At 33.4% G+C, this 15,338-nt stretch overlaps 1 protein-coding gene across 2 annotated transcripts in view; it reads left to right on the top strand.

Moving 5' to 3' along the window:
• Positions 1-15,338, top strand: part of LOC143079728 (fibroblast growth factor receptor 4-like) — a 213,104-nt gene that overhangs the window by 179,102 nt on the left and 18,664 nt on the right. Inside the window, exons 19-20 of one of the 2 annotated variants that reach the window (XM_076255275.1) lie at positions 3,119-3,215; positions 14,830-14,902. In XM_076255275.1, coding sequence (XP_076111390.1) covers positions 3,119-3,215; positions 14,830-14,887 — 155 coding nt within the window. In that variant the 3' untranslated portion in view covers positions 14,888-14,902. Of the gene's footprint in view, positions 1-3,118; positions 3,216-14,829; positions 14,903-15,338 lie in introns of those variants that run through there. The other variant, XM_076255274.1, reaches the window with a different exon arrangement.

Here is a 15,338-nt window from a genome sequence, read left to right as displayed (position 1 = left end):
TTTTAGTCGGCAGTCGACCTTCTCATGAATAGAAACAAGTACCACTGGGTGACATCTGTGGCTGTACAACAAATATATATATATATAAAAAGGAACTTGTTTGGATTTATAGCTATTTTGATATGAGCGTCACTGATGAGTCTTATGTAGACGAAACGCACATCTGGCGTACGAAATTATAATCCTGGCACCTTTGTTAACTATGTACACCACTGGGTAACCCCGGTTGATGTCGCTGCTGATGACGTTTCGTCCCCGATGGTATCCCCAGTCCAGTAGTCAGCACTTCGGTGTTGACATGAATATCAATCATGTGGTCATTTTTATAAATTTCTTGTTTACAAAACTTTGAATTTTTCGAAAACCTGAGGATTATCTTATGCCAGGTATAGAATATCTTAGCCGTATTTTGTACAACTGTTAGGAATTTTGTATCCTCAAAGTTGTTCTTGTGCGTCACTGATGAGTCTTGTGTACACGAAACGCGCGTCTATCGTACAAAGGATTTCTACCTAACTTTGACAGAAGCTTGTTTATGATCAAAAGCTAGTATCTAGAGGGAAATTTGGTTAAATTTTGAACCTGTTTATTCGTATTTTACTTAAAAGTGGACTTAGTTTTTCTTCCAGTTAACACTACATTAAGTCTGCAGTTACAGATTTAAAACATTTATTAGATTCGTACACTATCCTAGATTTAAATAAAACGTTGACAGAAGCTTCTTACAATAAAAAGATAGAAAGAATAATCTTTGTGCAGTGAAAGAGGGTGTACATAAATACTATAAAACTATTTACTCACGTAGTGGTATCATATGTGGATTTTAAACTACTCTAAAGAACTTCAGAAAAATTTAGATCTCGATCTTTCTCTGAAAATAGTTTTATAAAAAGAATTAGATTTTTCATCCCTTTAGACATGTACCACCATCCCAAATGTGAAATTTAAAAATCGTCTAAAAGAAATAGTCCACAATGCTATTCAACATAAAAATGGTAGCATACGCTACAAATTTATTAATTTGAGAAACCATATGGCATATTTTATTAATAGTGAACAAAAAAGTAAAACATGCTACACAGAGGAACTAGTGACCAGTATGCTAGAGTTTTTTTTATTGACAACATATTTGTTAAATTTGGAGGTAGACTTTTTCAACAAATTGTCGACATTCATATGGGAACCAACTGTGCGCCTCTCCTAGCAGACCTCTTCTTACTTTCATATGAGTCGGAATTAGCACATAAAAGAAGCCAGATCATCTAATTTCACATACAGATAGTTTGATGATGTTCTTTCAATAAACAATCAAAGCTTTTCTGATTGGGTTCCATTAATATATCCCCCAGAACTAGAAATTAAAGAAACAACAGAGACGGCTTTCTCTGCCTCCTGTTTAGACTAATAACTCGCATTTGACATGAGCAGTCATATCAGTACAAGTATGACAAAGAGAAGATTTTAAAGGAATAGGTCCGGTAAGGGCCGATGTTGGCCTCAAATTTCAGGTTCATCTGACGAAAGATTTCGGACACTTTTTGAACACTTAAGTGTCTATTTCAGTTGATTCAATTAGTTTATGTGAAGATTTGAACTAATTTACTCATTAAAAACGCTCCAATTCAAGCTTAAATATGAAAAATCTATCAAATATGACAAAAAATGTAACTTTTCAGATGGTTTTAGTAAAAAATGAAAGTGGCCGCATCCGTGTTCATCCTCATCCTTTATATATGTTATGTATTACCATCAAATACAACTTACAATTCAATATTAAGAATGAACACAAATGCGGCCACTTTCATTTAAGACAGAAACCGTCTAGAATTTAACTAAAATGCTAAAATTATGAAGATTTTTAAGTACAGCTCTTTATAAGAACCAGGCAGAGTGCTATATACATGACTTAATGTAGTAGTACCCGATAAATGTGCATTGTATTGTCAAAAACAGCCCATATCTATGTAGCAGAATCATTCTACTTTCTAATAGATAACTAAAAGTTTACATTTTAACAATCTTGTAAAACTGCTAAATTTTGGGGCCAAAAATTGGTCTTACTGGACCTACTCCTTTGCAGTTATCAATTTCCGTATTCTAAAAAGTTAATTGGAAGATACCAAGACATTGTTAATAAAGTTTTCTTATCAACTTCACAAATAAACAAACAATGGTCTTGAAGTAGAGATTATGGTACTGGCGTTGTTTGTCATCTTAATGACGTGTCCGTGTTATACACTACCAATAATTAACACACGTGTTTATAGTACATTTCTACCCTCGTACATATCAGTACTGTTAGGAAAGACTAAAACCTTATAATGTTATACTTTCTATGATTTCAGTACTTTGTCTTTGTACGTTATTACATTAAATGTTTAGTCTAATGTTTGGCAATATCAACTTTTTGCTTTGTGCTTTGTTTATATGCATTTTTAAGTTTCTTCGTTTAATATATATATGACGTGTTTCTTATACAGTGAAGATCACTTCTAACCTTTCATCAAATCTGTCAAATTCTTCTTAGGAGAACTGTTCTTGGACAGTATGTAGAACTGTCATCCTGACACATTTTAGATAGTTCTAGCTAAAACAGTTATAACCTAGAAATGATTTGGTTCTACGGCTAGAAATTTCTACAACTGGAACAGTTCTACGACTAGAATAGTTCTACATGTATGACACATTATTCTGACAGTTCTAATGAGAGGTTAGAAGTGATCTCCACTGTACATCCCGTCATTGTGTTATTGGCTATGGAAAATTTGTGTATTCTTGTCTTTAATTTTTGTTACATGTAATATGCTTTTTCTGTATGCCATTTTGTGCTTCTTTGTTACATATTTGTTTGTTTTTTAAGTGATTAAGATTATATGATTTTAATGTTGAGTGCTGTATATTTGACATTTTTATTCTTTTTGTAGTTATCAATAATCTCTTTATATTTTACACAGTCACACGTCTATACATAAAATGCCTTAATAGCACAGGAATATTTAATTAGATGTCTTTGCAGGCCTAAAATTATACTAGTTCTGATAATATTTTGATGCCGTAGACAATGCACGAAAGTTACATTTTTTTAAACCAGCAGAATAATTGACATTTTTATTCACAGGAGCCACACCATATCCAGGAATGACAGTAAGGGAGGTAATTCAAGATGTAACCATTGGTAAATGGTTACAGAAACCCTTTCATTGCAAACAAGAACTGTGAGTAATAATCGTACATGTATATATTATTTACAAAAGTACCAATGATGACACTCAATTGGTTCTAAGAAATCTGTTTCATTAAGAATAAAATATCATAGGGGATAGGACAATTTTTTTGTTTCCAAAAATCCGTTATTTAAAAAAAAACACACATTAATTTCATGTTTCATTGTATCACAAACAAATTTAATGTCAATTTAAATAATGATAAAAATATATGATGCATTATAATATTCCAAGTGTGAAAACTAAACTGTACATTTCTTTATTTTTGTCATTTTTTTTGTCATTTTGGAAACGGTCAAGACACTCGTAAATGTAACAAGTTACTAGATAAAAAGTTTAATGTACTGAAATGTTACTGTTTGAAGTTTCTGCTTTAAAATTTGGTAACAAAAAACATTCTACATGTAAATATGAACCAATCAAATAATGAAGAAAAGATAAACGCATCCAAACGTTTTTATTAGAATAGCGAAGCTACAAGTAACTCATAAACACTGTCACACAAAAATGATAAAAGAAGTAAAAAAAAAACTAGAAACCTAATCACTGCTATCAGAATGCAATTTTTCTGATATTATGTCTTACTTGTCTGAAAGTTTTAATGCTTATGTCCCCATAGAAATTCAAATACATCAATTGTCTCAATGTCGGATATTGTATTGACTTTACAATGTCTACAGTCGCTGGCGCATTTACTGTTCGACCACTTGGGACTGTCCTATGCATTTGCGTGGTCAATTTCATAAAAGGAATTGCATGTATATTTCATTGTTTGAAATTGTCTGTCCTAATATATATAAGTCTACGGTTTTTGAAATAAAAGTGAACTAAATTTCAGTCATTTTTCCGATCAAGATACTACTAAGGGCACCTTTTCAAGGCACGATTAGAGTATCCATATTAGAGACAACGTTAAAAAAATGAACGATAAAAATACAATACAAATGTGAAGAATTCTTAATAAGAAAAGTAAAGCTTCATGGAATAATATAAAATTTGAACAGACGCTTCTTTATGATAAAAATACATTATCCAGAGTAAAATTGCATCAATATGTATTTACCTTTTTTCGTATTTTACTGATAAATGGACTTATTTTTTTACAATCAACAAGTACATAGAGAATAATACATGGCAAAATCCGTATCATATGTCGTATCATCCCGAGACATCAATATCAGCCCAAGGGCCTTTAGGCCCGAGGGATGATATTGGTCGAGGGTGATACGGCATGTGATACGGATTTTGCCATGTATTATACGCTTTATCATATATTTCAACAGAAGAGTATTATATTATATGAACTGTTTTCTGATCCATAGCACTGGGTTACCTTCAGTTCTACTTTTGTCTTGTTTCAAAGGCCTAAAAAGAACTGCTTAATTACTTATCCGAAGCACCTGGGTTACCTTACAATTTGCGTGCTGTTGTTTTAAAAATATTTTGTTTATTATTGTATTTATTTGTGTATTTTGTATTTTTTATAGTTGCATTTAGTGTGCCAAAAAATATGAAAACTTTACGTTCGTGAAGTCACATACAATATGAAAACTTGACGTTTGTGACGTCACATATAAAAAAAATGACGTCATTTAAAAAAATTACCTATTTTGAGGAAAATTTTTCTTATACAAAAAAAATAAAAAAAGCTGACTTTATGTAAAAAAAAAAAAAAAAAAAAAAAGTAGGGGTGTGATAAAGGGTTGAGGTGTGATAAAGGGTATGCGATAAAGGGTAGGGGTGTGATAAAGGGTATGCGATAAAGGGTGCGCATCAAAGTTGCGCGATATGGATTAAACAGCAGGCTATTTATCAAATATGCAAAACTACTGTATTTACTACTAAACATATGATAAATGTAGATACTGTCTGAGATTAAAGTTTGTTACGCATCAATTTTTTTGTTATTGTTTCATGGAATTTTATGAAACATTGACAGAATCTTTTTATGGTGAAGAGATAATATTTGAAAAAAAGTTTTCTCCTGCACCTTAAGGATTATATCAATTATTATATAGGTAAATGGATTAGTTCTAAAGTGCACATGTCTGTCTGGTAGGTATTATTTGTCATTGACCTCATTTTCATGGTTCATTGGTCAATATTAAATTTCCAAAGTTTGGTCCTCTTCTCAGATGCTAAAATCAATGGATCAACACATACAGAAACGGACTAAGCATTAGCAATCCTGCTCCACATGTGACACCCGTTGTGTTGCTCATGTAATTACAAACCCGGTAAATAGTCTAATTCGGTCGGTCACATTCATGAAAAGGGAAGGGGAAGCGAAAGTGAGCAACATATCCGATATCATCTGTGTAACGGTTGTTCCATAACGGCTAACCAACTCGTGATGGCGTCCGTAAAATTTACGAAGGGATGATTTCAACTTCACCATTTGGAACTCTTGGTTGAATAGCTTCCTTGTGAGCAACCCTCTATCAAGAAATTCATGATAGGAAATACAAGCGATGGAATATCGTATCAATTGTAGATATATACTCTGTATGCAGGCGCTGTTGGAATGTTGCTGCATAGAAATGGAAAGTTCTCAATTAGGAAGCTGTATCTCGTTTGTCGTAAAGTTTTGTTTTCAACCGACCCTCATTGTCAATTTCTAGATGTAAGTCAAGATATGAGGCAAACGTAACAAATATGTTGTCAATCAAGAAATTAAGCATCTTGATAATGTCAGTTTCAGAGAATATTTTGTTTGAATCAGTGTGATCCTTTACAAAGTAGGATTTATAAGTGCATGGAATGCTTATAAGGTAAGGTTTACATGTTTGTCGGTCATAGTGCATATGACCTTGACCTCATTGTTATGGATCATTGATAGTGTTATATTTTTGGAACCTTTATCTGTATTACTTTCAACATAAAACCAATCGTGGTCAATAAGGCAGGTGAGACATTATATCGTGTACACTCTTGTTTTCCAAGAAATCTCAAAATTCGTAATCTGCTGGCAAAGGAATTATATCATTTTACGCTTAAAATAACTGAACAAAAAATAAAAAATGCTGTTTTACTCAATGTCAAAGTTTACTCTGTGTAAAGAATTTCAGTTAGTTTATCAAAATAAAATCCAATAATCCATGACTTAGAGATCAACATATTGTATAAATGATGACACTGAACTTGAGAATAAGTTAACAAAAGATACACTTAAGTCTGCCTCTTATCTTGACTTACATAGTTAACAAAGGTACCAGGGGCCAGTAACAAGAAACATCTCTTAAAGTTCTCGTAAGTCATAGTTTACGATAGCACAAAGAGTGCACTAAGAGTCTTTTAGGAGTGTAACTAGAAGCATTCTTTACTCTCCCTTTTCTTTCTCTTGACATCGTTTAAGAATACCCTTAAGACGGTCTTATTCTGAGCACACTTACTAACTCTCCGTCCTGTCCGTTTACGTTTTCTTTCTATGATTTAGTCATTGCCAATTAAAAATCTCTCTTGCGTTTTGAGGTAAGGGATTTGTTCTTACATATTCTGCTTAATTATTTATCCTGATTAAGTTAAGAACGAGTGAATATTTAAGAGAAAAAGAATATTTTGGCTCAGTGCAAAATAGCACAAAAACCGGATTTTTAAACAAGAAGAAATATCTCCCACAACGGTAAAATTTGACATGAACAGTTTATTATCGGTGCAAATTAATTGGTTAACTATATATATCAACTGATAAAGGAAAGATTTCATTCATTTCCGTAACCCGAACAACCATCGAGACAAAGTCCCCTTTTACAGTAGAAAAATCAATTATAAAAAAAAAATCGGGAAAATTTCATTGTACTAATGAACTCAAAATCGTTAACTTTTTTTTGTCACTTTTTTTTAATTCCCGCATTTGCGCAGAACACAGAAATCTACTTCCTTCTTCCGGTGTCGTTGTCATGTGACTTTGAGTAGTCAAGTAAAATATAGTGGCTTTAGGAACACAATACAAATTTCATCTTTAATAAGTCTTTGTCTTTCATATTAATATGAGGCAGGCATTACCTGTGAATGGGGACGAAGTCTGTATGAATGATTTTTTTGTAACTTAAATATTTGTTAAAAAAAAAAAAAAAGAAACGGAAATACCGTAACGTTTCCGTTTTTGATTCTGCTGTTAGGGATTTTACTTTATTTCCTATCATGATTCCCTTGTTTGACGTTTGCTACTCACAGAGAAGCTGTTTATCAACAGTTCCGAGTGGTGAAATCATCCCTTTGTAAATTTTACGGCCGTTTACACGATACGGTTGTATTAGAATATCAGTTTCTCATATGATAGCCGATATGTTCCGAACAGGCCAGGTGAGTGTTTCTCATTACTTTGCGTACGTCGTCAGTCATCGTGGTTAGCTTTGACAAAAATCTTCTCCTCTGCAACTTGGACACATTTCATCATTGACCACAATCATTATTGAGGAATCTAGTTTTGAAAATGTGCCAGATGACCTCTCTTGCCAACCAACATTTGTACAAATAGAAAAATAAAATCTTATACAGCGTCATCTTCGCCAATTTTACGCTCAATTGTTTAGGTCATAATGATCTATTTTACATATTTCGTGGACAGGTATATAACGGCGCAAATCGTGTCCCCAAGTTATAGTGTCTGTTTGAAATCATAGTGCATACGTATGCTGCATGGAGGGGAAGTAATGAACGCATAATATACGTAGCTTTAATAGTTGTCCCACAAGGACGCGGTGTGTCAGTGTACTAAGATCACCCCGATGGCCGGCTTGTATCTTCATGCAAATACAAGCTTTTGTCGATTAACAAAGATGCAGATATACAGTAATGCAACACTTATAGTCACTTAAAGATAAGCTGAGAATCCCTTCTATGTCTGTCCAGAGTTTTTTTGTCTTATGTCCCCTATATCTTCATAAGGATTAGGATGACACAGGAATTTGTCATTGTATTAAAATTAAGAAGTGTAGATAGAGTGGCATATTGAAAACAATATATAACCGAATAGAGAAAAAATAAAGAGAATAATCGACGAAAATGGAAACTAGTTATTGCAAAGAAGCGGTAATAAAAAGAGAGGCACATTGGGAAACAAATGTTTGCATGACAAAGTTATTGCTCGCTTTGATATTTTTAGTTATACAAAATCACACATCGTGTTCCTAATTGATATTCACGTGCACTTACTTGTTGTCTGCACAGCGGCATCGTTATAACTTAAAATTAATTAAGTTTTCCATTTGTTATATCGTAGTGTTGCTGTGTTTCTTTATTAATGATTGTGTAAACTGTATAAAAAATCTTCATACCCGTTTAGTTATTGCCTATAGACGTTTGATTATTGTTACATACGATAAATATATATATAGAGAGAGAGAACCTTTATTAAACCTTAAAGTAAAACGACATAAGAACCCTGTAGTACTAGCTACTCAATATGGTTGTATTGGAATACAGATTGACAACTAGGCATGGTCCGAGATCATGTAATATTTGCCATATGACGCTCATATTTCTTTCTACCATCATAATTTTATTCATTAAATATTGCTGTAAACATCGATGTTCAGTAACACCCAAACAAAATGGGATTAGTATTTATACCCTCAGAGCTTCTTCGTGGTATATATTTGTGAAATATATAAATACTTTTTTGAGAGAACACTCACCAAACCAAAACGAACGATATAACCATGCAGGCATTTAGTTTTCGTCAGACACAAGATAAATAATCACTCTCAAAAATGTATATATATATATATATGCATGCAGTTTCAAATATCAAAAACATTTAGCGGTCGATGTCTATAGGTCACTGTTAATAGATATAGGAAGATGTGGTGTGAGTGCCAATGAGACGACTCTCAATACAAATAACAATTTAAAAAGTAAACCATTATAGGTTAAAGTACGGCCTTCAACACGGAGCCTTGGCTCACACCGAACAACAAGCTATAAAGGGCCCCAAAATTACTAGTGTAAAACCATTCAAACGGGAAAACCAACGGTCTAATCTATATAAACAAAACGAGAAACGAGAAACACGTATGTATTACATAAACAAACGACAACTACTGTACATCAGATTCCTGACTTAGGACAGGTGCAAACATGTGCAGCGGGATTAAACGTTTTAATGGATCCAAACCTTCTCCCTTTTTCTGAAACAATAGCATAACATCACAACAAAGAAAAACATACGATAAAATATCAATTGGCAGACTTGACTCAATCAAAAAACGTATGATTAAACAATGAACGAATAAATTTGATCTGCGATATCTGAATACAAATGCACAGTTAATTAAATATTAGAGACAAACATTCATGACCAAAAAGCTAACCTCCGTTTACAAACTGTTTAGAGTCAGACATGCCACTTGTACATTCTTGGAAGCCTTCATGTACCACATTCGACGATGGGAACTCTTCTCTGATGGTGTTGACAACATAAGCTTATATGGTAATTCTGGTTATCTGTATACAAGTGGTTGGCCTCGTCTGTCCCAACAATCATATTAACAAAACGCTACTAGTCTGCTTTTTCTGGTAAAGAGGACATCTGGAACTCATCCCCAATGGCTCTTATACGTCAGAAAACTTACAAGTATACAAGTAAAGAATGTTTCAAAAACAACGAGGTTGGGACGAATTAATCTATATAAAATCGCCAATAGCAGTTATACATTACTAAGATATGCCTTTTATTACAACTACTCAGTGGCGGATCCAGCCATTTTAAAAAAGGGGGGGTTCCCAACCCAGAGTAAAAAGGGGGGGGGGGGGTTCCAACCAAATGCTCCCATTCAAATGCATTGATCGGCCAAAAAAAGAGGGGTTCCAACCCCCGGACCTCCCCCCCCCCCCTTCCCCTGGATCCGCCACTGCTACTGTATTACTAATTTGGATAATTGACCGCTATCCTGATTAATTTAAATAAGTAAGAACGAAATGTAAAAAGAAAAAAAATCATTTGCGATACTTAGCATTTAAAAATCGCCAGATTTAAATACAAGTTAAAAAATTTCGGTAAAGTAAATCAGATGTGCAATAGTTTTTATTTGGGAAACGCAACATTTAATTTTAAAGATTCTTTCAACTTAATATTTGAATTGTATGCTAATGGCATAGAACGTTATCGGTAATTGTTCCATTTTTATGTTGCATACACTTCCGAAATTAAAAATTTATTTTTAATAAATTTATACAATTAAATTATTGTTTCTCTATTGTCATCGGTGTATTAAACTCCCTATACCCGTTCTGTTAATTCATTCGAAATGGCAACATTCACAGCTGTGTAAACTTGAATTCACACCTGTGTACACCTGAGGCTAAATTGCTGCAAGGTAAAGTTCAAACCAATTCTACGCAAATCGAGAAATATACAATGACTTAACAAAATAATATACACACTCTGTTCACACATATTTTTCATTGAAAAGGTTATCGAAGTTATAACGGTAAATAAAACGAAAATATTTTCAGTTCAAGATTAGTAAAAAAAACAGATATTTTATGAAAAAATCCCAACAATAATTTTTCAAATTAATTCGAAAATATTTATATAATTATAATTATATAGGAAGTTTTATTCAATAATACAAAACGGTACACGCACGTTTATTTTGATATTGTGGTTATTAACTACGACCAACGATCATCTGTGCGCTTTTAATTTCGTAGTATTGTGAGAAGAAATTAAGACTTTAACATATTTTATTTTTTCCCATGATTCAACAAATCGGGCTAAAACGTCACAACCCACTCTCGTAGGTCAAGCAAAAAAGTTACAAATACTTGATTTTCTCCGTTATTAGAAGGAATATAAATATAAAACTTTGTGATTGTGTTTTTTATGATAAGACGAACATATTAAGATGATAAGTAAAATATCGCGGAATTTCCCTTTAAACATTTCGATCCTAAATGATTGATTTATTGTTGGTGTTTTAACACCACTTTTGAGCTATTTCGTGACGGCCAGTTTGTATTGGTAGAGGAAGTCGGATTGCCCGGAGAAATCCACCTATATTAGATAGGAAAACTGACAACTCTAGTCAATTAAGTCAGAGTGGAGCCGAGTGTGTTCATAGTCACAACCTCAGTGTTGACTGGCTAGTGATTACAGTATAGTAGGTTAACGGAATAACAGACGGCTATATTTTGTATCGTTGGAAAGAGGAGAAAAAGCCTCATCGAAATAGCGTTGTCGTCGTTGTCTGTCTTGGTCACGTTTTTTAGGCAGTTAAGCTGCCTTATGTGAGCACCCTATATTTATGTTCTACCCAATAAATGCTGAAATATGTGCCATTGTTATTATCTAGCTGGATGTTTTGTTATTCATAACTAATTGGACAGTTTTTTCATACTTTTAATTCTTGATTACAAAAAATATGATCAGAAAAACCTTAAATGATCGTCGATTTATCTAAAAGTTTTGAAGTTGCACATAGGAAGTAGGGCACATTAGGAATCTTTATGTAGTTTATTATCCCCTGAGATTTTGGCTAATTAAGCTGTCAAAGAACAAATGTATGGTTTAATCGCCAAAATTTTCTTAAGACAAATAGCAAAAGTCGAAGGAATATTGTTTGTCGTCAAAACGTAGTCAACTACGTCAGTAGTCTTAAAATAAGTTCCACTGTTCATGCTGTTGGCGGCAATTTTAAATTATAAGACGAAATTTTTATATCTTTTCAATTTGGAGGCAGGGGTTCAATTAGCGGTTGTCCGAGGTCTGCGAACTTCCACTTTTGCAGTCGGAATTTCGACTTGGTTACTAGCTACGCTCGACATTCACGACTTGAGAGGAAATAAAAAAATAACTTTGCAAATCTTTTTACAAAAGTCTCCTAATAAACGATCTCAAAACTTGTTTTTAGCATTATTATTCATGACAGCGATGTTCATTTTGTTCAACCGCTAGCTTTATACAGAAAATCGCCGACAAATAATGTGCGAATTCGAGTAAAATCGTTTCTGACAAAAACAACATTGAAAACAAAATGGCTGAGGTAGCAATAAACAGTTAGGAAAAAATATTAAAATTTGCCCTTATAAATTTTACCATCCCTTTTCATTGCTTTCTTGCAATATCAAGCTTACTGTTTGTGTCATATATGGGCATATGTATGTAATCAGAATCTTCCATAGATTTTATATCCAGTATATAAAATGGTAAAATATAATTTCTTTTGGGTGTATCCATGGCAACAATCTGCATTTATTTGTTATAAAATATTGCAAAAAGGGGGGAAAAGATGTCGCATATTTCCCCAAAATTTGGCTAAAAGTAGAATTTCAATCGCTTGAAGTAATACCTTTTCTGAAACTGTGTACATATATCATTCAGCAAATCCAATGAAAATCATAAGTCCTTAATCTCATTTTTTTGTAAAATTACGTCAAAAACTTTGTGTAGAAAAAAAGTGTTTGTAAACATTACATTAATTTCTGGACCGATGGCCGGTCTAGCTATGAAAATACGGATTGTCAAACAGAAAACAGCCCATAAAACATGTAAAAAATAATCTTGATGCTCTTATAAACCATCTTTGAAGGCTAAATTAGCATTCAGCTGTCTAAAATGAATTTTATTACACAATAACTTTCCTATTTGAAAAATCCACAGGGGCCAAAATGCGAAACTAAACTCCTAACTGTGTATTGCTACCTGAGATGAGAAGAAAATTTTAATATCGGATCCGATTCCGGAAGCGGATATGGGTAATTCCGGGTTTTGGCGATCTTTGAACTTTTAAAAAAATCAGACAGGTGACAAAATACATCTTTGCATGGTAAATAAATATAAACACTAGAATTGAAAACCAAAAGAAATATGTAAAAGAATGAAAAAACAGAAAATATACTGTACTGAAAATGTGAGAAACGTACAATTAAATACAATGATGATGAAGTAGAGCAGAATATAATGGTGCAACAGTGCCAGCGTTCTGAAGATCCATAGGTATCCATAGGAAACTCAAAATTACTTTTTGATAAATTTTAATGTCAAAATCCAATACAATGTGAGTCTTTGTGCCAGCTGGGAACAGTATATCTAACAATATATATGGTCCTGGTGACAGTATAAATTTTCTTTTTCAGTAATAAATGTTGGTACAGCAAGTTAGATGCTTTTAAAGTGTATTTTTGTTCCTCAATTTTGATGGGTCAGTTAAAATAGCTGGAAGTTTCTTATTTTACACATATAGTGCAACTAGATTATATGATACCTGAATGTAAGCAATTTATATGTATGTTAAGTCCTTTGGGGCACTATACCCCCTCCTACTTGATAACTTTGAAACGGATGAGATCCCCAATCCCAATCACTCCTGTTTGGGAACTTTGAAACAGTCGAGATCCCCACCCCTAAACCATATATATTCATGTATGGGACAATATAATCAATCAAATGAAATACAGGGGGAGTCCCTGGGGTCACCCTACCACTCCTGTTTGGGAACTTTGGAACAGTCGAGATCCCCACCCCTAAACCATATATATTCATGTATGGGACAATATAATAAATCAAATGAAATATAGGGGCAGTCCCTGTGGGTCATCCCACCCCTTTTGTTTGAGAACTTGGAAACGGTCGAGATCCTCACCCCTCAACCATATTTATTCATGTATGGGACAATATAATCAATCAAATGAAATACAGGGGGAGTCTCTGGGGTCACCCTACCACTCCTGTTTGGGAACTTTGAAACAGTCGAGATCCCCACCCCTAAACCATATATATTCATGTATGGGACAATATAACAAATCGTATGAAATATAGGTGGAGTTCGTGGGGCAACTCTACCCCTTCCTGTTTGAGAATATGAAAACGGTTGAGATCCCCTCCATAAACCATATATATATTCATGTATTGGACAATATAACAAATCAAATGAATTATAGGGGGAGTACCTAGGGTCACTGCACCCTCATGTTTGAGAACTTGGAAACAGTCGAGATCCTCACCACGTAACCATATATACTCATGTATGGGACTAAATAACAAATCAAATAAAATAACAGTCGAGTTCCTAACCTTAAATTAAACCATATATTTTCATGTATGGGACAAATCAAATGAAATATAGGGAGAGTCCTAAGGGTCACCCTACCCAATCCGGTTTGATAACTTGGAAACAGATGAGATCCCCACCCCTCAACCATATATATTCATGTATTGGACAATATAACAAATCAAATGAAATATAGGGGAAGTCACTGGGGTCCCCCACCCCTAAACCATATATATTCATGTATGGGACAATATAAAAAAAATCAAATGAAAATAGGGGTAGTCCCTCTTGTGTGTGTTTTGAGAACTTGTAAAAGATTGAGATACCAACTCCTAAACCATATTCATTCCTGTTTGTCATTTCAAAAAGATTGAATGACATACAAGGTCAATCTCATAGGCGTCACATATGCATATCACTTTTCTAGACCTAACACCTGTCATTTTATTCCAAACTTATACATCATGGACTTGGGTTGAAGGTGGGAGTCATTTACATTTACTATGGACAGTCAAACCTCACTATTGATCCCTGTAGTAGTAGTAAACATTTGTCTGATTTGTGTCTCATAACTTTTGTACTGTAGAACACAAACTCAGTTTTCTTTCCAGGGAAGCAAGTCCATTCATACTTTTACAAGCTCGTACTAAAGTCAACTTGAAAAACTAACAGTCAACTAATACGAACAATTACGATCAACTAGAAGACCTGCAATCATTGCGAATTTGTACCACTGCTGACTCGAGACTCATGACCATGAAAAAAAAATATACTTGATATATACCTTGCTATTGAAAACTTTGATAAAATATGAATTACTTACTTTAATGATTAATTCATTAAATGAACATAAATGTACAATTATATATGAATGTTTAATGCTTGTTCTTTTAAATCTTTAAAAAAAAAAATGAAGCAACATTGCCAGTTTTCATAATTATGTGTGCCTTGGTTTTTGCTTAACTGCCTACAGTGCTTACAGCGCTTTGATTTTTTTAATTAGGGTCAAAGGTCAAAGCAAAAATTCAGGAAAAATGCACAGTCACATTTAGATAGCTCGTTTCTCCTAAATATATGCGTTTGGAGCAGAATAACAAGAACTCATTTATAGAAAAATATC

Source organism: Mytilus galloprovincialis, chromosome 6 (genome assembly GCF_965363235.1).
Source record: "Mytilus galloprovincialis chromosome 6, xbMytGall1.hap1.1, whole genome shotgun sequence".
NCBI classification, from domain to species: domain Eukaryota; kingdom Metazoa; phylum Mollusca; class Bivalvia; order Mytilida; family Mytilidae; genus Mytilus; species Mytilus galloprovincialis.
The sequence above is the reverse complement of the archived record's forward strand: the minus strand, read 5'-3'. Positions and strand labels throughout refer to the sequence as shown.